The sequence below is a fragment of the Cynara cardunculus genome (assembly GCF_001531365.2).
Source record: "Cynara cardunculus var. scolymus isolate 2C chromosome LG 10, CcrdV1, whole genome shotgun sequence".
NCBI classification, from domain to species: Eukaryota; Viridiplantae; Streptophyta; class Magnoliopsida; order Asterales; family Asteraceae; genus Cynara; species Cynara cardunculus.
This window is the reverse complement of record NC_037537.1, coordinates 17,147,344-17,173,439: the sequence shown is the minus strand read 5'-3', so window position 1 is coordinate 17,173,439 and position 26,096 is coordinate 17,147,344. Positions and strand designations below refer to the sequence as shown.

The window sequence follows — 26,096 nt, the reverse complement described above, 5'->3', positions numbered from 1 at the left end:
CATTGAAGACCATTGGTTAATCGATTGACTGAAGGTTACTTGCAAACTAGGTTTGGAACATGTAAGACATTATGTAGGGTCATGATAACAATGGAACTTCTCCCTACAATGGTCGAAAGAGATTCATTTACAGATTCAATTTTTTGACAACCAGAACAAGGAAAATACAACCAAAGGGCCTTTGGCCTAGCGGTATCTGATCCTTTGGCTTCCCAAGAGGTCAGGGGTTCAAAACTCACTAAAGGTGAGGAGGATGTGTGAGTTTATTTATTGCAAATGCTGTATGTAAATGTTATATACTAAAAAAACAAGGAAAGGATAAGGTAAATATGTATCGTCATATGATCAATATCCCCTGAATCTATGATCCAAGGGTTTGATTTTTTTTGTGGAGTGTAGATACCTGTTTGAGGATTATTCATCATTTGGATTAACTCAAGTACCATCATCCCAGTAATTTGGGAAAAACATGCTTGTTTCTGGTAGATGATAGCAAATGCGCCCTTGAATGTAAATTAATTTTAATAGATATTCATTGATAAAGATGCCTAATGTTTTTTTTGTACTACTTGTTTTATCTTAGGGTTCTTACTCCTTACTTCGAAGAGGATGTCCTTTTCTCCATGGATACCTTGCGACAGGAAAATGAAGACGGGGTTTCCATTCTCTTTTACTTGCAGAAAATTTACCCAGGTCAGTTTTCTTTAACTGTTTTCTCTTCGTTGTTAAAATCCATGTGATATGATAATGCCTAAATATGTGATATACAGATGAATGGGACAATTTCCTTGAGCGGGTACCTTTCACAAGTGAAGATGAACTGAAAGTTGCTCCAGATATGGCGGACGAACTTCGCCATTGGGCATCATATAGAGGCCAAACGCTAACTAAAACTGGTAAGTGACTAACTTATCAGAAACTATTGACTTTGTAACTTTTTTTTTTGGGGGGGGGGGGGGGGCTGAACTGGTTTTGATAAATACGCAAGTTCGAAGGTTATCCGTTGTCTTCGTCGATAAATCCAACAACCATGACAGGAAAAATGCTTCCTCTAACCACAAGGGAGGTGCCCGATTGGTTTGAGCTTGGGCTCCAAAGGTCAAAAGTGCCTGGAGGTCCCAAGTTCGTATCCAAGGAGGAATAAAAATCCTCTTGTGGCCATGGAGGTTCAAATGCCGTGACTCCGGGCTACCCGCGAAGTGGGTGGTTGCCCTGGGATTAGTCGGCTCACATAGCGGGTTGGATATCCAGGTTAATAAAAAAAATGCTTCCTCTCTCCTCTAAAACTGCAATTCTGTTGTGCAATGCTCAAAATATTGGAACATTTCTTTCTTGCGCAAAATGCATGAAAATGCAATGTACTTCGGTCAGATTCTACTTTGTGTAACATAATTTCAAAACCTTCATTTTGGTACATCAGAGGTGACATCTCAAACATTTACCTGGTTTACATCAGAGAATTGCATGAAAATGCAATGTATATTGGTTCAATTCCTATTTTGTGTAATGTTCTTTGGTCTGATCGCTTGAAATATCACATACGAGGCACCAAAATGAAGGTTTCGAAAGCACATTACACAAAATAGGAATAATACCAAATATGTTGCATTTTCATGCAATTTGCTTTTCTATCATTGGCTCATCATTACAAAGTATTTGTGTAATTGATTTTAGGCTGCAGGATTTATTTCAATTTAAAAACAAAGAGTTCTTAAAAAAATAAATAACATTCTTCTGTTTTGTCACTAAAGATGGATACTTTAGATAATTTTCTGATAGTCATGTTTTTTATTCACATGGATGCAAAGTCAGTTTTGAAATTTTTTATGGGATGGAAGGAACACTAATGATGATAATAAATGATTATTTGTTGTTTGTAAATTCTCTCCACGTTGAACATAAATTAGTTCGAGGCATGATGTACTATCGGCAAGCATTGGAACTTCAAGCTTTCCTTGACATGGCAAAAGATGAGGGTAAGTATACATGTTACTCTTCTTCATGATGTTTACCATGAGCATGTTATATAAATCCTCTTTTTCGTTGCAGAGTTGATGAAAGGTTACAAGGCTGCTGAATCTAATACCGAAGAGCATTTAAGCAATGAAAGATCATTAAAGACACAATGCCAAGCAGTGGTGGATATGAAGTTTTCTTATGTGGTATCTTGCCAAAAATATGGCCTCCAGAAACGATCAGCAGATGCTCGTGCCCATGATATTCTGAGGCTCATGACGACGTATGACTTGTCAAAAATTTAGTTTTACATAAAGGCCACGTTTGGAAACCATAAGCTAAGTTTGTTTTTTGCACCTATGGAAAAAGCCCTATTTGGTAACCCATAAGCTAACTTTTTGAAAAGCCATTTCAGATAGCGTTTCAGTAGGCTCTAGGTTTTTTTTCCACCTTTTTCCAGTTAGGCCCCTTACTTTTGCCAATTAAATTTCTACATATCTTTGTAGGTCATTTACATTGTCATCTAGCTTATCCAAACGTGACTAGTTTATCAACTAGCTTATTAGCCGACTGCTAGCTTATCAACTAGTTTGCCAAAAAGTCTGTGTTATTGTGTGTTTTAACCTTGGACATCCTTCCATTCATGAGCAGGTATCCTTCTCTTCGTGTTGCCTATATTGATGAGGTTGAAGAAACCAGCAATGAAAAATTGAAAAAAGTGGTTGACCATGTTTCTTATTATTCAGTTCTTGTGAAAGCTGTACCGAGGTCTAGTGACTCCTCTGACCTTGTTCAAAACCAAGATCAGGTACGATTTCCAATGTCTTATATAGGACAGTGGTAGCATTTTATATTAATAAGTATAAGAAATATTATGGTTGTTCCTTAGTTACTTTTTCTTAATCAGAATGTTGATACTTACATTTCAAAAGATAATACAAAAAAGGCGAAGAAGGTGCAACGTCACCAGAGCATAATCATTTTTTGTAACATAATCATGTCATGCTTTGTAATAGGATTTATTTATGTCCGTACATGACAGAATATTAATAAACTTAAGCATTTTCTCTTGTTCAGGTTATATATCGTATAAAACTTCCAGGACCTGCCATATTGGGTGAGGGAAAGCCGGAGAACCAAAATCATGCAATAGTTTTTACACGTGGAGAAGGCCTGCAAACAATAGATATGAACCAGGTACTTCTTTTTTATGCCTTGAAGTGCTGCTAATTTCAATCTCTTAGCCTGCTTAATGTCATATCAACAGGACAACTACATGGAAGAAGCTTTTAAAATGAGGAATTTGCTTGAAGAGTTTCTTGTCACACATGGTGTCCGGACCCCTACTATACTTGGGCTTAGGGAGCATATATTCACTGGCAGGTACACCAATGAGCCCTTTGTTTGACACTTACTGAGGCTCTTAATCTTTCAACCACTTATCTGGCTATACATTTTATTTAAGAATGTTCATTTCTGAATAGGTTTTAGTGATTCTGCTTGCTTCCTAAGAATAAATACATAAAACCCACTGCAACAAAGTTGGGTTTATAGGACGCCAAAATCATCCTAATTAATAGACTGCTTTATAGGAGATAAATTTATAGGATCAAACAAACGTGCATCCTATTTGGCGTCTTAACAAGTTGTTTAGGACATTTTGGATTAAAGCGTCCTATTAAATTTTTTATGACATTATTTAGAAAAGTGTCTTATAAAAACATATTAGGACACTTAAACATTTTTGGCATCCTATAAACCCGATTTTATTGTAGTGACCCTTTGGAGTAGCTTAACTGGGTGGCCTTGGGTTTGCTCCTTGGTGGTCACTAGTTCGAGGTCCCTCAGGGGAGACCGGAGGTTTGCGTGGCTGTTAACATCAGGGCCCTATGAGATTCGTTTGGGTGTGCCCAAGCTGGCTGGATACCCATGGTTTTACAAAACAAATTAATAATACATAAGTGCAAGTTAGTGCAGGTCTGATTTACTTTTTGGACAAAATATCCCTTTCTTCTTCAACCTACTATACTAGCTAGCCTCTTACACTTAGTTTCTTTTTGTACTTTTTGTTTTTTCTTCATTGTTTTTTTTAGTTTTATATACTCGTGGCGTATAGTTTAATAAAGATGTTTGATTATTTAGCAAATGTCTAAAATACCTATTAGTTACAACAAAATGAACTTGTAGACCACAATCAAATTACTAATTTCTGGCAGTAATTACTAATGGGCCTAAAAGTAAATTAAGATTGAAAATATTCCAAAAAAGGATGTGTTGCCGTATTTTCTGGACAACCCAAAATGGGAAGTTTTGCAATCCTTTTTCTAGATTGAGGGAGTATTATGCAACATTTCTTGTTTTGGGAAGTTTCAATCCTAATTTACTCCCTCTTTACAAAATAAGTGTGCACATTTCTATTTTAGTTTGTCCCAAAATAAGTATCCACTTTTATAAAATAAGTGCACACTTTCCTATTCTACCCTTAATTATGAGATGGATCATTTATTACTCCCTCTGTATTGAGGCTAAGATGGTCATTTAGTTCACTAAAACTCTAATAATTACACTTCCCTAAAACTGTGCATTTTTCTTTGTGCAACTTATTTTGGGACGGAGGGAGTACTTTTTAAGCCTTTTTAGTAATCATTACTGGAAATTAGTAATTTTGATTGTGGTCCGGAAATTTCTTTATTTTGTTCTTATTAGTGGGTTTTTATTTTTATTTTCTGGACAACCTAAAATGGAAAGTGTTACAACTTGTTTCTTTTGATTGGAGGAGTACTTCTATTTTTTCTTTCTATCTCCATCTTCCATTTCATTTCATTTAGTTACCTTCTTCTTCTTATTGGTTTACTACTTCTACTTAGAACACCTTTTTAGCTATCATCAGACCAAAATATATGTGAATAATCGTTTTTTTTTATTAACCTGGATATCCAACCCGCTATGCGAGCCGACTAATCCCAGAGCGACTACCTGCTTTGCAGATAGCCCGGAGTCACCGCATTTGAACCTCCGTGGCCACAAGGGGATCTTTATTCCTCCTTTGGATTTGAACCTGGGACCTCCTGGTACTTTTGACCTTTGGAGCCAAGCTCAAAGAATAATCGTTCTTTATGCTTGTTAGGATGTACATTTTTATATGCAAGTCCAAGTGGAAAGGTTAAGATGATAAATTTCAGATGTTTAGATGTTCCATGTGAAACACTTATCAAACAACATTTTTCATTCAAAACATTAAAACTAGTAAGTGTCTAAATTATTCAAATTTTTATTTGTCATTCAACACTTATTCAATTGTATCGAATACCTCCTAAATCTGTTTACTCAATTGTAAGGACTGCATGATATATGTGCAGTTTGTGGTTAATAACCTTTTCTTTTAATGATTTCTGCTTTCAGTGTTTCTTCTCTTGCATGGTTCATGTCAAATCAGGAGACAAGTTTCGTAACCATTGGACAAAGATTGTTGGCTAACCCGTTAAAGTAAGCTTTACAGTCTTTTCATAGTTTAGATTTACCAACATTATAAGTATAGTTTCAACTCATATCAAATGCCTAAGCAATTTTTTAAAGTCTTTGAGAATGGTTGGGTTGAGTTTGCTTTTTCAGTGTAAGCATCTTCCAACAGCTCTCTAGTTCCCTCTACATTACTAACCTCAAAATGAAATTTTCTCGTGTTTTTGGCAGATTGAATGATGTATTTGTGTGTCTGATAACTGTTTTAACTTGCACCATCTAAGATTTTTTTTAATTTGTGTTTATATTTTAATATCACATGATACTATGTAGCTTTGCATGCTAAACTCACCCTGAATTCAATTCAACCTCTTTCTCCTTTTTGCTAGAATTAGAATATGACACGACAAAATTTTATCTAACTCAAGCAATTTTATGTGGAATAATTTCTTTCTTCAAGGATTTGGTGTTTGTAAAAAGGTTTGCATCCCTTTCTGGAAAATCTGAAAGGACACCCATAACAAAAAGGGGAAACCCAGTTAACCTCGGTTTTTGTTACCATTGGCTCTTATCAAGTAATGCCCACATGAACATTCTATATCATATAATTATCTGCTTTTACATCTTTTGCATTTCTTTCTCTTATATTATTCCATTTATGCTAGTGTGAAAGTTCGAATGAGTCCTAAATGTTATATATCATTGTTTTACAATGTACTATTGGCCTTTAATTCAAATATTTTCATCATTTATATGTTGTTCTCAACAATGTTGTTGGTTTTCTAGTAAGTCATGATATTTTATTTCTTTTTTGATTCATTGCAAGTTTGATGAATGATGTAGACAACTACATAAAGTAAAATTCCTTTCATTATGTTGAAAATGAAATTAGTATTTTATCTTTATCTTTAAACTCATTATCTAGTTCATGTGCCCATGCTCATTCAGAGTCAGATTTCACTACGGGCATCCAGATGTGTTTGAAAGACTGTTTCACTTGACCAGAGGGGGTGTGAGCAAGGCTTCTAGGATCATTAACCTGAGTGAGGATATATTTGCAGGCAAGTCTTTGCTGTTGAAGATTCTTTTTTATGTTTCACCATGTATCACTGTTACCTGCCTGTCTTTTATTCGGATTTTTCATTCTTCTCAGGTTTCAATTCTACATTACGTGGAGGAAATGTTACTCATCATGAATACATACAAGTTGGTAAAGGAAGAGATGTCGGTCTCAACCAGATCTCATTGTTTGAGGCAAAGATAGCCAATGGAAACGGGGAGCAGACAATGAGTCGTGATATATATAGGCTTGGACACCGCTTTGATTTCTTTCGCATGCTCTCTTGCTATTTCACCACTGTGGGATTCTATTTTAATACATTGGTAAGATGTAATTCATTGATGAATATAGTTTATATTCATTGATGAATATACACTATAGGAGTTTCATTCATGAATATAATGCATAGTCTCTGACCATCAAGATTTGTTTTATGGCAGCTAACTGTGATTATTGTATATGTCTTCCTCTACGGCCGCCTTTATCTCGTTCTCAGTGGATTGGAGAGAGAGTTGAGTACTAATAGGCAAGTTGTGAATGATAAACCCCTTCAAGTAGCTCTTGCTTCACAGTCTTTTGTTCAAATTGGCTTTCTTATGGCATTGCCAATGATGATGGAAATAGGACTCGAAAGAGGGTTTCATAGAGCATTTACCGATTTTATCCTCATGCAACTACAGTTGGCTTCTGTGTTTTTTACCTTTTCTCTTGGAACAAAAACCCATTATTATGGAAGAACTTTGCTTCATGGGGGTGCACAATACAGAGCCACAGGCCGTGGATTTGTTGTGTTTCATGCGAAATTTGCTGAGAACTACAGACTCTATTCTCGAAGCCACTTTGTCAAAGGAATTGAACTTCTGATCTTACTTGTTGTATATGAAATTTTTGGTCAATCTTATAGAGGTTCACTTGCATACATATTGATTACAATATCAATGTGGTTTATGGTCGGATCGTGGCTATTTGCTCCCTTCCTTTTCAACCCCTCGGGGTTTGAATGGCAAAAAATTGTTGATGATTGGACAGATTGGAGTAAATGGATAAGTAACCATGGAGGAATTGGTGTCTCTGTTGATAAAAGTTGGGAATCTTGGTGGGAAAAAGAACAAGAGCATCTTATATCTTCGGGGGTAAGGGGTAACGTTATGGAGATCTTGTTGGCGCTTCGGTTTTTTATTTATCAGTTTGGACTCGTGTATCACCTCAGCTTAACGGATAGCAAAAGTTTTCTGGTACATTTCATGTCTCCACTTTTTCTCAACAAAGTGTCTGTTTTCAATAGCAACTCAACCCAACTTTTGCTTCTTGATTTCAGGTTTATGGAATTTCATGGCTTGTGATCATTGGAGGACTGGTTGTGATGAAGGTGTGTTACATAAGAGTACCGCTTAATTTCCTTTTCAATTAGAATAGCATATTCTTTGATACTTCTATATATGGAACTTCAAGAATCAGGGCTTTTGGTATTGGGTTGATGGGCTTCGGAAATTTAGGTTAATCCATACAGACATCTTAAAGGAAAAACAACCAAGCAACCCCTCACTTAGCTTTATTCTACGACACTTTTTTGTTTAAAACTTTGTGACTCGAGTTTGATTAGCATGTTGGATTCATTTAACTTTTGGTATATATTTTCAGGCAATGTCATTTTGGAGAAAGAAATTGAGTGCGGATTATCAGCTTATGTTCCGGTTGATTCAGGGATTTATCTTTGTTGCATTTATTTCAACTCTGATTACCTTGATTGCGCTACCTCATATGACAGTGAAAGATATAGTAATATGCATCCTTGCATTCCTGCCAACCGGCTGGGGACTGCTTCTGGTCAGTAATTTTATTTCTCAGTTCTCATTTGCGTTATTGTATTTGTCAAGAGTTGGATAACCAAACCAAACTAAACTAAACAACATAGTAAGTGCCACACGGAATAGGGTCTGGGGAGGGTAGAATATGCACAGACCTTTCCTCTACTCCAGGGGGGTAGAGAAGCTGTTCCCGTGAACACCCCTGGATTGCAAAAATAATCTCTGCACCAATCTCAAACTACAAAAAGCACTTCGAAAGAAATATTGAACCAAAATTCTAATTTTCGAGATACCTTGAATCTTGAACCCAAAATAAGTTCCCAGAGGACTAGGGGCATGTGATCATCTTTTCTTTCCTTGACTACGTTTTCCTGTACCTACTTATGTTTGTATGTTGACTTGATTTTCTTGTTTCAAGTTCTTTTTCGAGCCTTCGTTTACTATTTCCTCATTCTTCTTGGGAAAACTCTCTTTATTTCACACATTTTTCACAAACCAGGGCTCTGTGGGAAACTGTCGTTCTACTTTTTTTGGTAGAGGTTAGGTCCGCATACATTCCACCACCAGACCTCAGCTCCGGCGTGGGCTCGTTTGGTTTTGATTTGTTCATTCCGAACATTGGAGTTACATTATGATAGGAAAGAGTATATAAATTGTGTTGTTGTCTATTAGTAATTTTAATTAGTCTTCTCTATCAGATTGCACAAGCTCTGAGACCATTTCTGCGAGGATCTGGAATTTGGTCTTCAATCAGAACCTTAGCACAATACTACGAAATCATCATGGGGTTACTTCTTTTCACCCCAGTTGCATTTCTCGCTTGGTTCCCATTTGTGTCGGAGTTCCAAACACGAATGCTCTTCAACCAAGCGTTCAGCAGAGGTTTGCAGATTTCTCGTATTCTTGGAGGACAAAAGAAAGACCGATCATCCAACAGCAAGGAATGATGGATCTTCCGCCACAAACGTAAATATGTATTCGTTTTGTTCATAAACTCGGGATCTTCATACGTGTGTAATGCAAAAAGTTCACATAGGATACATGTGTGAATAATTATGTAAATGATGCTTGGTTCTGGAACAAAACGTATAGTAATCTTAAGCCTTTCTTCTATTCTTTTCTTTTGAGTTGAGTTATCATCTAATAAATATTTTGAACCAAAATTGAAAATCCAAATCGAACCAAAACTCAAATTTTATGAACAATCAATTTCAAATCCCGAACCAGAAACTGGGATCACATCAAACTTGTGTGTGACTGTGCTATGTTGGCACAACGATCATGGGAGAAACGTCTTAATATATGTGTTGGTGCTGCCTCTGCATTGGATTTAATCACAATCATGCGTCAGAAAGACACATAATAATACATCGTGAAATAAAAAGCTCCAACGTTTTTTGGATGAGAATTGGGACGTTAATTTTTTAGATTTTGGATTATCTAAAATATGTCTAGCAAATCAAGATAACACTTTTGTGGTCACTAACCTTGCCAGCACACATGGTCGTTGTGACCCACACTACGAAGGAACATGCATTTTAACAAAAGAATCAAAAGTATATTCGTTTGGTGTGGTAGTGTTTGAAGTTTTCTGAGGAAGATTGGCATGGCATGTGTTTTTAAGTATCAGGACGAGCGATGATTCCTCCACCAATTGGCTTGAACATGCTACCATCCTTCATCGCTATTGTTATTGCTATCGCCATCGCCATTGCGATTGCGAGAGCTACGACTAGGGTCACCAAAAATTCCCATCATTATCTGCTAAAGATCAAACCAAATTATGTGGTCACTTGTCGAAGCCATAATGATTCAGAGGAGTCAATATGTTTGAAGATTATTTTTGTTAATGCTCTCAAAATGGACATATGTTGAGGATGTGTAATAATTATAACATATGATTATGACTTAAATATGCAACAATTTAAGAGTAGAATCGGAAAAATAGATACAGACGATTGATCGAGGACATGAAGAGCATTGTCCTGGAGCGTGTAATATTTTGTTCTTGCTTTCAAGTTTATGGAATTTCATAGGAGAGGTGGATCTTGAATAATTTTATAACATAATTAGCATAATCTAAAATAAAGAGTAAATTACTACAGGGCTGGCTGTTTACTTGCTTCTTATTGACACTTATTGAATAAGAGCCTCTTACCTTGATAAGAAGTAGAATGTTTACTAACCACTTATTATCTCCTGTGATTCGTCCTCATTCTCTCGTTCGCCTTCCTCTGTTTGTCGTCGGCAATATCGCTCTAATCAGTCTCCATCTACAATTTCAGGTATGTGCATTACCATTCGTTTATGTCTAAGGGCTTCAAGATTAGGGTTTTTATTTGATGAATAATGATTTGTTACCGTTTGATCTATTTAGGGCTTCTTTATGTTTTTGGTTGATGAACAAATGTTTGATTTTTTGTTTGTTTAAACCAATGTTTACCACTGCTACTACCCTTGTTTATGCTTTGCATTATGTAAATGAAGATGCCATCTTTAACTTAAAAATCCAGAGATTGAATATTTTTCGGCTTTCACCTATCACCAACATGTGTAAAACTAGTTAGACATAACCACAAGGGTGGTGCCTGATTGGTTTGAGCTTGACTCCAAAGGTCAAAAGTACCTGGAGGTCCCAGGTTCAAATCAAAGGAGGAATAAAAATCTCCTTGTGGCCACGGAGGTTCAAATGCGGTGGCTCCGCGTTATTTGCAAAGCAGATAGTCGTCCTGGGATTAATCGGCTCGCATAGTGGGTTGGATATTCAGGTTAATTAAAAAAAAAAAAAAAAAAACTAGTTAGACATGCAAAAGGCTAAACAGTTAGTCTTTGATGCAGCTTTAGCAAAAATCTGTATGTGCAAGTAGTTAACATAGCATAGTTCCATGACTTGAATTATGAAAGTTCTGGTTAGGATTAGTGTCAGATTATTGATCAGTTTAGATTTAGGTTAGGTTTAAATTATTGATCGGTTAGGATTAGTGTCATTTCGTGCTTAACGTATATGTATGCTGTTATCTCTTATGTAATGTCGTCAAAAACTCTGGATACAACAGGGCCTACAAAAAGATTGTAACGTCCTTGGTAATTAATTACTATTAATCTTTAATTTGTTTAAAGCAAGTCTTTATTAGTTTTACTTCTTAAATCCGCTTGATCATATTCATAAAGAAAATTAATTAAAATAAATTTTTTTACCGTTTGATTTTACCTCTTACTCATTTTTTACAAAATTAAAAGTTGTTCCTATTATCCAGCCAAGAGCCTTATGCATTGTATAAGGACGTGCTGTCGATTTCATTGCTCTAACTAGGGTATCCCATGGAAAGAAGTCAACTAAAATAGCCCTAGGTCCGCAATTTTAATTTTTTATTTGCGGACCTTGGTGAAAAATGTAAAAAAAAATGCAGACTGTGTGAGAAATGTAATTTTTTTTTGTGGACCTAGGTGAAAAATGTATTTTTTTTGTGGACAGGGGTTGAAAGTGTAATTTTTTGTCTTCTAGCTGGGTCCGCAATTGTGGACATGAGTTTTGCGGACCTATGGCTATTTTGGGGAACTTGAAAAGAAAATGGAAAGAAGGTGAAACCAACCCTGAAAAATAGTTATTTTAATAAATTTCTCTATTCATAAACAACCGCATAGATAAAAGGGTCACACTATATACATAGAGAGGGCATCCCGCTTTATATTTCAGTACCTTTATATCTTGATTTGAAGTTTCATATTAGTTCAGTCTTGATTACACCAAATCATATGTCAGGTAAATCAACCACCGTCAATCATCGACCATCACAACCTCATAACTCCCTTCCAACCAATCAACCGTCGGAAAAACACCAAAACTCGCCTCCAACTAATCAGTCGTCGGAAAAATACCATATCATTTGGCAACTAAGCACATAATAATACATCATGATATTAAAAGCATGAACATTTTATTGGATGCGAATTGAAAAGTAAAACTTTCAGATTTTGGGTTATCCAAGATAAGTTTAGCAAATCAATAAAACACCTTTGTGGTCACTAACCTCGGAGGCACATATGGTTACTGTGACCCACAATATGAAAGGACATGTATCTTGACACCGTATATTCATTTGGGGTGGTGTTGTTCGAAGTATTGTGTGAAAGGTTAGCATGTGCATCCAAATATCATGACGAGAGACGATTCCTCTGTCATTTGGCTTGAACTTGCTATAAAAAAAGAGTATTACACACAATTATTGATCACATAATAAAAGGACTATCCAAACAAAAACATTGGACAAAGTCTTAGCTACTGCATATCAATGCGTGCACGAATCTCGAGAAAAATGACCTACAATTAGTGAGATTATGCTCCAACTCAAGCAAGCGAAAGAAAATCAATTAAGTTGCGATGCTCCTGTTTTTAACATAAACATGTAAATTTGAATATAGAATATGAGATTAAATATGAATATAAATATCTAGTCTTGACTACCACCGACCCTCATTCAAATTAAGCCATTCCTCCTAAAGTATGCACAGTTAAGCAGGTATCCTCCAAGATAACCCTCCGATGGTGTTTATAAGTGGCATCTCCCCTCTCACCATCTTTTCTTTTCATCGTCATTGAATTTGTTGTTTTTCCATGTGGTAGTTTATGTACGCACAATTATGAATAAACATCAATTAATGAATAGTAACATTGTGGTTACAGTTATGGAATCAGAGTCAGGTTACTATATAACATGAACGCCTAGTTTAAGTCTTGATACCATTTTTGATACCTAGTTCACTTAAACTATTGCTTTGATACTATAACCGTAAAACCGCGGTGTTACAGAATATTTGTTTAATCGGCCCGGTTTTTCCTTCGTCATTACAGACAAAAATTTTAAATCCAATTTGAATCGTGAATTGTAAAACTTTTAACCCAATTCATATTTTCATTTTGAATTCAATTGAAACCAAAAATAACTCAAATTTAATTTGTTTTTCGAAGTCTAAACCAAAAGTGTGGGTCATTAATACCTACTAAAACAAAGAAACGGTCAACTATTAATTCAATAACTTGTCAATTAATATCAAGTATGGCTATTAGGCTATCATGGCTTGCAATGGGGATATATAGAGAGATAACCTTTTTATATTTGTATAATTAATACAACTCAATTTCAATCGTTTATTTAATTTCATGAATATGTAATTTAATAAAAGTTTTTATTATTTCATAATATAAAGTATTGATCATAATTAATGAACTCTAATAATTTTCCATAAATGTTCAAATCATACTCTTATTATTTTCATAAATATCTCAATTAATTGGGTTGCATTGGTTGTACAATATAATTTTGGTAATTTTGAATTAAAATTATAATGCAAGGATATTTTTGATATTTTAAAAACTCTCCTCTCTCCTCTCTTCTCTCTCCGGCCACCGTCCTCCGGTGATACCACAATGGTATCACAATACATCATATATGTGCTTGGATATCACATTGAGGTTGTTTGTGTGGTCGATCGGAGATGTAACACAGTGGTATCACAATGCATCTTATATATGATTGAGTATCACAATGTATCTTTTGTTTAATAGAGTCAATAATTTTAGGTATCACAGTTGTATCACCGGAGAACGGAGAGAGAAAATACCTAAAATGTCTTTGCATTAAAATTTTAATTCATAATTATAAATTTCCTAATTTATATATTGATTTGTGGTTGAGATTGGATCTCACGGTTACCACAAACTATTCAGTTCTTCCTTAAACGAACCCATATATATATATATATATATATATATATATATATATATATATATATCCATCCTCATTACATCTTTTATTTTAAACATTAGTATTATTTCCCTCTTAACAACAAACAACATTTGTATTATTTTATAATATCTAAATTGTTATGAGTTCTATTGGAAAAGAAAAAGACAGAAATCCATCAAATTTTGATAACCATAGGTGTTCAAACTAATTCATATACACTCCAACTAATTTTATACATCATAAATTAACACTCAAAAAAAAAAAAAGAAGAACTTACAGATGAACCTTAGAGATTCAAACGAACATCATTTTTAAGGAATATTGTTGGTCACGTAATGTTATGCCTTTGTTAAAAACCGTAATTTTACATATTCTATAAAAAGAAAATACTAAAACAATGTTGCATTATATATTATATAAAAACTTATATTGATAGAAAAAAATAAACAATACAAGGGGTGTTTGAGATTACATATAAAAATAATTTATTGACTTGTTCCGGTGTGACACTAGTAATAAACACTTTTGAGTATTTAGATAAACAGTTTATATCAATGTCAAACTGATAATAATTTTAAAAAAAAATAAATAAATTTTAACTTATAATAAATTAATAAAAACTTTTATAAAAACATAATTTCAAATAAGCAATCCAAACATCCCTTAAAAAAAACCACACGTATGCCTTTTAATTTTTCATAACATGATTTATTCCCCCAATTTCAACCTTTAATTAAAAAATTAGTTTTTTTTGAGTCGATAGATTTGTACCAAAGTCTTTGGATAAGTCTCTGACCTTTGCTTCATCTCACTGCTTTTCTTTGAAATCAAAACCCCCAAAAAGAAACAAACGACCCTTTTCATCTGCAATGGCTATTGCAGAAATCTTTCTCACCGCATTCATCACTGTGTTATTTGACCAACTGGCCTCAGCTGACTTGATCAAACTCGCTCAATCTCGAGGAATCAATTCTCAGTTAAACAAATGGAAGAAGACCTTGACCCAGATCCTAGCCGTGCTTGCCGATGCAGGCCAAAAGCAGATAAAAGAGAGATGTGTTGATTTGTGGTTGCACGATCTCCAGGATTTGGCTTACGAAATAGACGATCTATTGGATGATTTAGCCACCGAATCTTTGCATCGCAAGTTGAATCGAGAATCTCATGTGAGCACCGATACCAATAAGGTATTGAAGTTAATCCCAACTTGTTGCACTAATTTCACTCCCCGTAACATTATGTATGGTCGTAAGATGAGTTCAAAGCTAGATGAGATTACCATCAAATTGCATAATCTTGCTGAGCAGAGAAATACTCTAGGTTTGAATGCAAATGTGAATGTTGAAAGGTCGAATAGAAGAAATAGACGATTGGAGGAAACTTCATTGGTTGATGAGTCCAAAGTATTGGGTAGGGAAGGGGATAAAGAAGCATTGCTCGGGAAGTTATTGGGGAATGAAGCATGTAATCAAAATGTCAACATCTTGTCCATAGTTGGTCTGGGTGGGATAGGCAAAACCACTCTTGCCAAAGTTTTGTACAACGAAGAGAAAGTGAAGGATCACTTTGAACTCAGGGCATGGGTTTGTGTTTCTGAAGAGTTGGATGTATTTAATATTAGCAAGGCTATTTTTCAAGCTGTAGGCGGGACGAATCAAGAATTTGCTAATTTAGATCTTCTTCATGTGGCACTTAAAGAAAAACTATGGAAGAAAAGGTTCCTAGTTGTTCTAGACGATGTATGGAATGAAGACTACAGGGAGTGGGAACTCCTCCAAAGCCCTTTTGCTGTAGGGGCACCTGGAAGTAAAATTATTGTGACAACTCGAAAGACCAAGGTTGCAACGGTGATGAACTCTTTTCAACCTTACAATCTAAAGGTTTTGTCAAATGAAAAAGCTTTGTCTCTATTTGCTCAATATGCACTAGATGAACAAAACTTTGACAAACATCCAACACTTAAATGGCATGGTGAAAGCATCGTGAATAAATGTGGCAGATTGCCTTTGGCTTTGATAACGCTAGGGAGGATGTTGAGGACAAAAACAGATGATAGTAAATGGGAGGAGGTGTTGAATAGTGAGATATGGAATTTAGAGGATGGAAATCAGATTCTTCCGGCTCTAAGACTAAGCTACCATGATCTCCCTCCACATTTGAAGCATTTGTTTGCTTATTGCTCCGTATTTCCCAAGGACTATGTGTTTGACAAGAAGGAACTAGTCCTACTGTGGATGGCAGAAGGGTTTTTGTACCAATCAGATGTCAGTAAATCAATGGAGAGTTTGGGTCACGAGTATTTCGAAGAGCTGAAGTCAAGGTCATTTTTTCAGCCTTCAACTAATGACCAATCACAACATATAATGCATGACTTGATTAACGACCTGGCCACAAATGTTGCAGGAGAGTTTTTCTTTAGGTTGCATGATAATGATATATATTGTAGAAGTGAATCTTTGGAGAAATGTCGTCACATTTCATTAATAGGTCAAGCATATGGAACATTTAGAATGTTCAAGGAATTACAAAGAGCTAGACGCTTGCGAACCTTCTTACCTGTGCCATTAAATCTTTGGCAGAGTTTCCATTTATCAGACGATGTTCTTGTCGAATTACTTCCCCAACTACAATTCCTAAGGGTGCTAAGCCTATGTAATCATTCAATCACTAGTGTACCACAATCCATTGGTAATCTCAAGCACATACGATACCTCAATTTTTCCAAAACTGGCATCAAACGATTACCGGAACAAATCGGTGACCTCTATAATCTACAAAGCTTGTTGCTTTGTGGTTGTCATGATTTATCTAGCTTGTCCATCAGTTTTGTGAAGTTAATAAACATGCGACATCTTGACATTAGTGATACTCCAAAGTTGAAGAAGATGCCCTTAGGGATTGGTGGGTTGACGAGTCTACAAACTCTACCCAAGGTCATCATTGAAGGAGCTAATGGATTTAGAATATCCGAGCTTAAGGGCCTATCTGAACTTCAAGGTCGACTTTCCATTATGGGATTGGAGAAAGTGATAAATCCAATACAAGCAAAGGATGCTAACTTACAACAAAAGAAGGGTCTTGTTGATTTGAAGATGATATGGAGTGATGTCTTTGATGATTCTCAGGATGAGACGATTGAATATGACATACTTGAAGGGTTAAGGCCTCATCATAAGTTGAGATACTTGAAGATTTGCTTCTACAAGGGAACCAAATTTCCTAATTGGATTGGTGATCCCTCGTTTCATAAATTAACAGTGCTTGTATTACGTGGTTGTAGAAGGTGCACACATTTACCCACACTTGGAAGTTTGCAGTCACTTCGGAAGTTGTCTGTGTCAAGAATGGATAAGGTGAAGAATTTGGGTTCTGAGTTACTTGCACCTACTAATTCTTACAATGCTATTGCGTTTCCATCACTTCAAATCTTGGAATTTTTTGACATGGAAAGTTGGGAGAGTTGGTCGAGTAGTATTGATGGGAAAGATGGAACTTTCCGATCATTTCCTTGTCTTCGTGACATTTCTATGGGAAATTGTCCAAAACTAGTTGAAGTGTCGATTGATTCATTACCATTACTTCGGGTTTTACATATAGGAGGGTGTTTTGAAGTGGTGTTAAGAAGCATGGTTGGTGTGTCCTCATCAATTGAGATGTTGACAATGGATAATATTAAAGGACTTACTCAACTACATGGAGAAGTTTTAAAAGATCTTGGGGCGGTTGAAGATATATGCATCAGAGATTGTGACGAATTGAGATATTTGTGGGAATCAGAATCGGAGGCATCCAAGTTTCTTGGAAGGTTAAGAAACTTGGAAGTATCTGATTGTAAAAATTTAGTATCATTGGGGGATAAAGAGGTTAATTTGGGGATTAGCATGAAATGCATTAGAGAAGTGGAACTTCTTGGTTCCAAGACGCTGGAGAATTACAATTGCTCGAATAGTACCGAGAGGTTGGAAATCTCGAAATCTCCTATGTTCTCATCCACTTTGAAGTTTCTTTTCATCCAAAATTGTGATAATTTGAGGTTGTTTCCTCAAGGATGGTTTGTTCATCTCACCACATTGAAAATCTGGAATTGTGATACCATAGAAACCATTCCAGATAAAGGTTTTGGTTTTCTTCCCTTATTTTGCCTAAAATGTCTCTGGATCAGTAGTTGTAAGAATCTAAAGTCATTTCCTCATGAGCATTTGCAAAGGCTCACATCTTTAGAAGAGTTGTGGATAAATGATTGTCCAAGCATGGACTACTCCTTTCCTTGTGGGTTGTGGCCTCCTAATTTAAGAAGCCTAAGAATAGGATGCTTAAACAAGTGCATGTCAGAGTGGGGGCTGCAAAATTACCCAACCTCACTTGTTGAACTGGATTTATACGGCAAAAATTCAAGAGTGGTTTCGTTTGCAGAGATAGAAGATGTGAGGAATAGCGACAATACTACTTCATCATCATCTTTTCTTCTTCCACGATCTTTAAATTCTTTATTTATCAGAGGATTTGAGGACTTGGAATCAATTTCAGAAGCTTTACAACACCTCCCCTACCTTAAGCAACTTCATATTTGGTCATGCCCGAAGCTTAGAGATCTTTCGGAGAGAACTTCTGTCGGCCCATCATCTTTGACATTAACAGTGTATCAGTAGAAAAAGGCAACTGCTACCGGCTGATCATCTTCTGATCCTTGACGTCGATGTCGATTTATCATGGTACGTCGTATCCTTACCCAATACCTGTGTCTCTTTCTCTATGAACTTGTTAGCTAATGTCTTTCCATATCTTCAGAACTAAGTTGGAAAATTTATATCATATGTGTATATAGGTGAGGATAATTCCACGTCTGCTTGCAAGGATAATCAATGTGGCATAGAAAGGGGGATTGAGAACTTCCAGTGACAAGTGGGAAAAGAAAGGCATGGTTTTATGTGTCATTTCCTTTTAAGACATCAGAAGACTTGTGGGTGAGAGTTATTTGTATCCATCACATTCAACAACCCACTGAAGGAGAAGTATTTTAAGGCTTTCTGAATTGTGACAAGTGGAAAATCAAAGATCGGAGTTGTTTTTTGGTTCTATGTTGCTATTTCGAATCCTTTTGTGTTTTGGGGTGGGGTTTATTACCCTACGGGGTCTTAGGGGCCGTTTACCAAACATTTATCCGGGTAAGCGTTTACCAAGTCATGTTACCTCACCGGTGAATATGGTAAGGACCAAAAATCTTATCTGTAAGAGCGAAACAAGGACCATTAGTCTTACCCGATAAGTGAGGGCGACGACTCTTACCATGGTAAGCGTTTACCGGATAAATTGTTGCATACGATGTCGTTTTGGTAGACTAAAATCTTACCCGGTAAGTAAGTGTTATTGAATTTTGCTGATAAGCAATTAACCGGGTAAACGTTTGGTAAAAAGGTTCCTTAGTCAAAAACTTTAAAGAGTGTTGATAAATATGGGTTGAGTGCCACGTGAGAAATGACATTTTTTATGAGAAGCGAGAAAAATGAAACGTTCACTAACTTTGGCATTATATATAGGTGGTTTCCAATAAGAATGAAAGTTAATGGTGAGAAGGGTAACAGCAAAGTTGATCTTCACTTTTGGATCAATCTTAATTGAAAAGAACCTTTAGATCAACTACCTTCCAATGGGAATCATTTTTCTCAAATAAAAGTTTATTGAATACAAGCTTTCTCTTCTCCCTTTGATCTTTAATTTTTTTCAAACAAAAAAAAAAAATGCTTCTTGTCCATTTTCTGTAAAATCTCTGCCATTCAAAATTCGGTTTGATTTAGATTATATTCACATTCCATCAGCGACATTGATTTTGAGGGATGTTCGATCGTAGTTTTATCAGTTTTGACCATGAAGTTATTTAGGGGTTGTTTAACAAACACTTATCGGGGTAAGTGCTTATTTAGTCACATTACTTTATTGGATGCATATGACAAGGACCAGAATCTTACCCGGTAAAAGCGAAAGCAAGGATCGAGAATCTTACCCAGTAAGTGAGGGCGACGACTTTTACCACGGTTATGGCTTACCAGGCAAATTGTTGCATATGATACCATTTTGGTGGACCAAAATCTTACCTGGTAAGTAAGTGATAGTGTTGAATTTTTTCGATAAACACTTGCCCGGATAAGGATTTGGTAAACTACCCCTTGTATCAAGAATCTATAAGAAATGATAAACAAACATAATGTTAGTAAAAATAACGAAATTGTTGATTTGAATTATATTTAAAAAAATTTATTAAAGGCCCATAAAAGAAACAAAATAAATAATGATAAATGGGTAAGATTGACAAACTTTTATAAAGGTAGTTCCAAAAAGGAAACATTTTATATAAAAGGTGACCATTTTTGTAAACTTTGTCTTTCTAAGGGGCCATTTATGCCTAGTTGAAACTATTTTGGACTAATTGAAAGGAAGCCTATTGTCGCAGGTGCCATAGTGTAATTTTTGAATAATGTGAGCATGTTTAAGAGGTGCTTAATTATTTTAGGAATTATGCGGAAAACCTCGGAACCCATGTGATCATTTTTGGTGACGTAATTATACGCATTAGTCTATGATCATCAACTAATCTTTCGATGCAATAAAAAGTAGTATGAAGTTATCGTAAATTAATCTTCATGGCTACAACGGCTTTAATTGGCAACGCTTAGATGTGAACCCAAAAATGATAAGATTTTTACTACATCATCCGCACCTAACGGATGCACCACAACCCGGAAGTTGGGACCCGTGTTATACTTCTTGATTGCCTAGATATGTTTTACAATCCAACCCGAATACAAAAAATGGGAAAATCATTTCATAATACCACCAAGAAGATATATAACAACCTCAATCTTCTCAGTTTACTCCGCTACCCTTTATCTTCTACTTTACAGAGTACCAGTCCAAGAGTATTATCTCTTGACACTTCCAGCCCTCCAACAATCAACACTTTATCACAACAACTCCCTAAAAAATAATAAAGACCAAGTAAATATAACAATGATAAGATTGAAAAATACAAACCTTTCAACAAACGGAGGTAAGATTGACACCCTTCCAAAATAACCATAGAGGTGTTAATACCTCAGGCCTAAATTGAAAAGTGAAGTCTGATAAGGCCTAATACCTATGACAACGATCCCCTGACCTCAAAAATGGGTCTGATTTGGGTCCAAAGGTCCAATCGGTCCTGCACAGGTGCCGATAAGGCTAGTCTTAAGTTTTTTTTTTTAGATTTTCATTATTGTTTCAATATTTTTTTTATGTATTATTAAAAAATCATATTTTTAAATTTTAATACAAAATTATGTAAATTACAAAAATAAAATTTAAGAACAAAACTTCTAATAATTAACTATAAGCAATTTTTTTTTTCAAAAAGATAATTAAATTCTATAAAAGGAATAAAAATATACAAAGTTACATGAAAGTCGAAAAAAGAATTTAACAAAATAAGACAAATAAATAAGTATTAAATATTATATTTGTAGGGAGTAGACCTCAGCCTAAACCATACTTACGGTCGGTCTTTGCAGAGGACCAATCTTATAACCGCACTCTCAACCAGAATTAATAGACCAAACTAAGACAATCAGGCATAAACGGGTCTAGGACCAAGCAAGACTTATCATGCATATCTAGTTTCAAAACAGCTTTGAGACTAGACTTGTTATAACTAGGATTGGATACCAGTTCCGCACGGATTGAGAATGTTCTAGATTTTTACTTTTTGATTAACCTGGCTATCCAACCCGTTATGCGGGTTGACTAATCCCAGGGTGACCACCTGTTTTGCAGATAGCTTGGAGTCAGCACATTTGAACCTCCGTGGCCACAAGGGGATTTTAATTCCTCCTTGGATTTAAACCTGACACCTCCTGCTATTTTTGACCTTTGGAGCCAAACTCAAACCAATCAGACACCACTCTTGTGGTTAATGTTGTAAAAATTTTATCTACTTTTAAAATTCTTATAATTTTATTAAAAAAATGAATTTATTAGATACTGCTTCAAAAACAAATTGATATGATAACTCCTTGGTTACTTTTAAAAATCTAATCATTTTATCAAAAAATAAAAGATCGAAATATCGAATTTGTTAGAGCATCAATATACGAAACATATCTAATATGTTGTCTTACACACCATTACCTGGTTGAACGTTATTATGAAGCTAGACTAAACTCATCCTTGTTTATATCTTGAAAAAGACATATAATGAATATAGTAATGATTTCTAAAAAACACCACGCTCTAATCGAGGGTCACTGCATAAAGATGACATCTGTTCATAACTGATGTAATATAGGGTTGGGTTCCCAAAAACACACTACGAAGGTTTTGTATGTGATTTCCATGAAGGTTTCGGGTGTTTTTCCGGTCAATATTCAATGTGTTTTTCATGTCAAGGTTCGTTTTTTTTTTCTTGTGAAAGTTTTGGTATTTTGCAGTGAATGTTTGGTGGGTTTACTGGTGAATGTTTTGTGGGTTTACTGGTGAATGTTTGACAATATAAAAATAAAAACTCATCCAAAAGCTTATAATATGTCTCAGAGGTATCACGGAAACAACTTTATCTCATATGATCCAAAAGTCATATGATATAATTGTATCATATAAAAAAATATTTAAACATTTACATTACGTATAATTTAATAGATCTCATGAAACATAGTAGATGACAGATAAAAATCCAGCAAATTCATATAATACATTTTAAACTTTTCTAAGAACATTTGGATATAACCATTCACATAGAAAAGATATTTGAACATTAAAAAAACTCATATTTCACTATTAGACTATTGTTTTATTAAATCTTTGAGTAAATTACGATTTTCGTCATGGTTTAGAAATTACGATTTTCGTCCATATAATTTATAATTTATAGTTATTTTAGTCCCTCCACTAATTCATATCTTCAAGTACAAGGACCATAACAGTCAGGTGGTGTTTGTTTTTTAAGAGGTGTTGAAGTCTGAAGTCTGATTTCACTTCTGATTTATAAGAGGTGGTGCTGAAGTCTGAAATCTGAATCAGTTAGACCGTTTGTTTTTACGTCTGAAGTTTGAAATTTGAATCAATATAAACACGAACAAAGTCTCATAACGAGTAGAACCAATATTCATTTTGCATTAATTGTGTCGCCATCATCCCCTTGCTCGTTGGTTTGATCATACTCATAAAATAACTCATATATAGGAGAGATCGATTTGCAGATATCGTTTTGGAGAGATTGATATGGATAGATCGGTAGCTTGAGACCAAGCGAGAGATAGATATGGTGTCTAGATTGTTTGATGTGGATAGATCGGTATGATTTGATAGCTGGAGATCAAACGAGAGAGCGAGAGATCGATATGGTGTCCTCAAGGGTTTAGAAATTCAGAGGACTATAAGAGCTTTTCAGCTCTTATTAAAAAAAAAATCAAACGGTCTGAAAATAAAAACGTCTGACCGATTCAGACTTAAGAGGTATTAAGAGCTTTTTTCAAAAAAAAAAAAAAAAAAAAAACAAACAAGCCCCCATTTAATTTTAAATCATAGGGATGAAAATAACAATAAGTTATAAACTATAAGAACAAAAACCACAATTTATAAACTATAGGGACAAAAATCGTAATTTTTAACCGACAAAAACATAAATTACTCTAATTTTTTTTAAAGCAGTATAAGAATTCAGATATAACCGTGCGCATATAATAGATGCCAACCTCTTAATCTCCTAGTTTTCTGATGCATTCAAATTATAACGTAGATCCACTGAAAACAAATATGGGAATGCAAACTGTTCATCACCCTCATTCGATTTTGAACCAATAATCCATCGTTTTTTGTTAGAAGAAATGGGTAAGAAAAAGGCGGTGTTGATCGGATGTAATTACGCCGGAACCAAGGCGGAGCTTAAAGGATGCGTCAATGATGTTAAGAGAATGCATCGTTGTTTGATCGATCGTTACGGATTCGCGGAAAGCGATATTAAGGTTCTCATCGATGCCGATAGTTCATATACTCAGCCCACCGGCCGTAACATCCGCACCGCTCTTTCTGATCTCATCAAATCGGCCGAGTCCGAGGACATTCTCTTCGTCCATTATAGTGGTCACGGCACTCGACTTCCCGCCGAGACTGGTGAAGATGATGATACTGGCTACGACGAGTGCATTGTTCCATGCGACATGAATCTCATAACTGGTATGGTACCTCTTTAGATCTACCGATTAGTTTCCCTGTCGATCTACAATTTGACGCTGGATTTAGGAAATTGAATATTTGAGTTGAATTAGCTTGATTTAGGGATTTCTATGCATGATTTATGACGTATCTGGTTATTTCTCTTCGAATGATCTAACGATTTGACTCCATTTTTTGACATTCAAAAATCAGAATTACTTTCTGAAAGGCAAAATAGCAGATTTGGCCGGTGCGGCTTTCCAATTTATTCGATGCACAGACTTTAATCTTACCTTCATAGATTTGTCCATTGTTCTATTTGATTTTCTCAATCTGACCATCTTGTTTTCTCATTTTTGTTCCTTTGGTTTATGCTTAGTTATAATCCTCCTACGGTTAAACTGTTTTCTCTTGATTGGAACATGATTTTGGTTTGTGTTTGCTTTCACTCAATGGGAAGGTATTGTGGTGGTAGAGGTGGATGATCAGCGTCTCTTTTGCACACACATATATTCGCTATACGCTCACTACTACATTCCAATTGTTCTTATGGAGTATGGAGTTTTGGAGCTTGCAGACTTCTTTCACCCTAGTTAAAGCAACTTTTATGTGCAATTTATTGTTGTATTGTGGTTTTGACCTTGTATCACGTACATTCGTGTGAGAGCATTCCAGATGACGACTTCAGGGAGCTTGTAGATCAAGTACCACATGGTTGCAAATTAACCATAGTCTCAGATTCTTGCCATAGTGGCGGACTCATTGATGACGCTAAAGAGCAGATTGGTGAGAGCTGCAAAGATGATTTGTCTGAAGAAAAAAGAGAGGCTGAATCAGGTTCTGGATTCGGGAATTTCCTACAAAAGACTGAAGATGCATTAGAATCAATATTCAGCCGTAAAGGTGGTGGTGAGGAGGACGATTTGAGCGTAACGAACAGATCTTTACCTCTTGACACTCTTGTTGATATCCTGAAACAAAAAACCGGAAAAGATGATATAAATGTTGGGAATGTGAGGCCAACTTTGTTTGATGTATTTGGGGACGATTCAAGTCCAAAAGTGAAGAAGTTCATGAAGGTCCTTCTGGACAGCCTCCAAGGCAGCGGCGGCGATGGTGGTGGTGGCGGTTTTCTGGGAAAAGTGAGTGGTTTAGCTCAGGAATTCCTAAAGCAAAAGCTGGAGAGCAACTCAAATTACGGGAAACCAGCCATGGAAACAGAAGTTGGTGGCAAGCAAGATGCGTATGCCGGATCCAAGAAAAAGAAGCTGCCGGAGAACGGGATTTTGATCAGTGGTTGCCAGACTGATCAAACCTCGGCTGATGCTACCCCATCTGGGAAGCAAGAGCTATCGTTTGGTGCGCTCAGCCATACGATTCAGGCGATCGTGGAAGAATCGAATGGGAAGATAACGAACCATGAGCTCGTGACCAAGGCCAGGATTATGATGAAGAAACAAGGGTTCAAACAACGACCTGGGCTTTATTGTGATGACAAACATGTCAATGACCCGTTTATATGTTAATTTTAGCATCTAATGATGACGTTAAGGAAGTCAAATAATTGTTGTTTGGAGTATCGTAATAATAATTGAACCCTACATCCAAACACGGTATCGAGTCGAAATCATTTCAATCGAGTTACAAGCCAACTTCGTTAACGAGTTTCAGTTAACGAATAAATATTCCAATAGAGTGTAAAATGCCATGAAAAAGGCTACACCCACAACCAAAAATAGACACCAGCCATGTTATTCCTTTTTCTTTCTCTCTCCCCTTCACTAATTATACCTACTGTTTGATATTGTAAGTCATTGCTAAATTACCATATTGCCCTTTAATCGTGGATATGTGCAATCGCCCTCGATAATTATCTTCTGCGTTCTA

General features: G+C 35.7%; 3 protein-coding genes across 8 annotated transcripts in view; all 3 read left to right on the top strand.

Moving 5' to 3' along the window:
- Window positions 1-9,400, top strand: part of LOC112519252 (callose synthase 2-like) — a 34,838-nt gene extending 25,438 nt beyond the window's left edge. For 5 of the 6 annotated variants that reach the window (XM_025127273.1, XM_025127274.1, XM_025127275.1 and 2 more), the window contains 14 exons: window positions 584-693; window positions 771-896; window positions 1,908-1,976; window positions 2,050-2,239; window positions 2,608-2,764; window positions 3,034-3,153; window positions 3,224-3,339; window positions 5,359-5,442; window positions 6,364-6,476; window positions 6,569-6,798; window positions 6,916-7,710; window positions 7,794-7,844; window positions 8,117-8,302; window positions 8,982-9,400. In XM_025127273.1, the coding sequence (XP_024983041.1) occupies window positions 584-693; window positions 771-896; window positions 1,908-1,976; window positions 2,050-2,239; window positions 2,608-2,764; window positions 3,034-3,153; window positions 3,224-3,339; window positions 5,359-5,442; window positions 6,364-6,476; window positions 6,569-6,798; window positions 6,916-7,710; window positions 7,794-7,844; window positions 8,117-8,302; window positions 8,982-9,230 (2,596 nt within the window). In that variant the 3' untranslated portion in view covers window positions 9,231-9,400. Of the gene's footprint in view, window positions 1-583; window positions 694-770; window positions 897-1,907; window positions 1,977-2,049; window positions 2,240-2,607; window positions 2,765-3,033; window positions 3,154-3,223; window positions 3,340-5,358; window positions 5,443-6,340; window positions 6,477-6,568; window positions 6,799-6,915; window positions 7,711-7,793; window positions 7,845-8,116; window positions 8,303-8,981 lie in introns of those variants that run through there. The other variant, XR_003069905.1, reaches the window with a different exon arrangement.
- A 5,499-nt stretch (window positions 9,401-14,899) lies between these two features.
- On the top strand, window positions 14,900-17,979 carry LOC112520042 (putative disease resistance RPP13-like protein 1). The gene is made up of 2 exons (XM_025128347.1): window positions 14,900-17,851; window positions 17,926-17,979. Exons 1-2 carry the CDS (start codon window positions 14,900-14,902, stop codon window positions 17,977-17,979), a joined length of 3,006 nt encoding a protein of 1,001 aa, XP_024984115.1.
- A 5,902-nt stretch (window positions 17,980-23,881) lies between these two features.
- Window positions 23,882-25,735, top strand: LOC112520432 (metacaspase-4-like). The gene is made up of 2 exons (XM_025128821.1): window positions 23,882-24,230; window positions 24,885-25,735. The coding sequence occupies exons 1-2, from the start codon at window positions 23,882-23,884 to the stop codon at window positions 25,733-25,735; spliced, it is 1,200 nt and encodes a 399-aa protein (XP_024984589.1).
- The last annotated feature ends 361 nt before the right edge of the window (window positions 25,736-26,096 follow it).

What these genes read in the sequence shown, in the direction of transcription:
- LOC112520042 (XM_025128347.1), top strand. Translation starts at nt 14,900, where the DNA reads ATGGCTATTGCAGAAATCTTTCTCACCGCATTCATCACTGTGTTATTT. An exon ending in GAAGGTTAAGAAACTTGGAA is followed by an intron (nt 17,852 to 17,925) that starts GTATCTGATTGT and finishes GAAATGCATTAG; the next exon opens with AGAAGTGGAACTTCTTGGTT.
- LOC112520432 (XM_025128821.1), top strand. Translation starts at nt 23,882, where the DNA reads ATGGGTAAGAAAAAGGCGGTGTTGATCGGATGTAATTACGCCGGAACC. An exon ending in CGACATGAATCTCATAACTG is followed by an intron (nt 24,231 to 24,884) that starts GTATGGTACCTC and finishes AGAGCATTCCAG; the next exon opens with ATGACGACTTCAGGGAGCTT.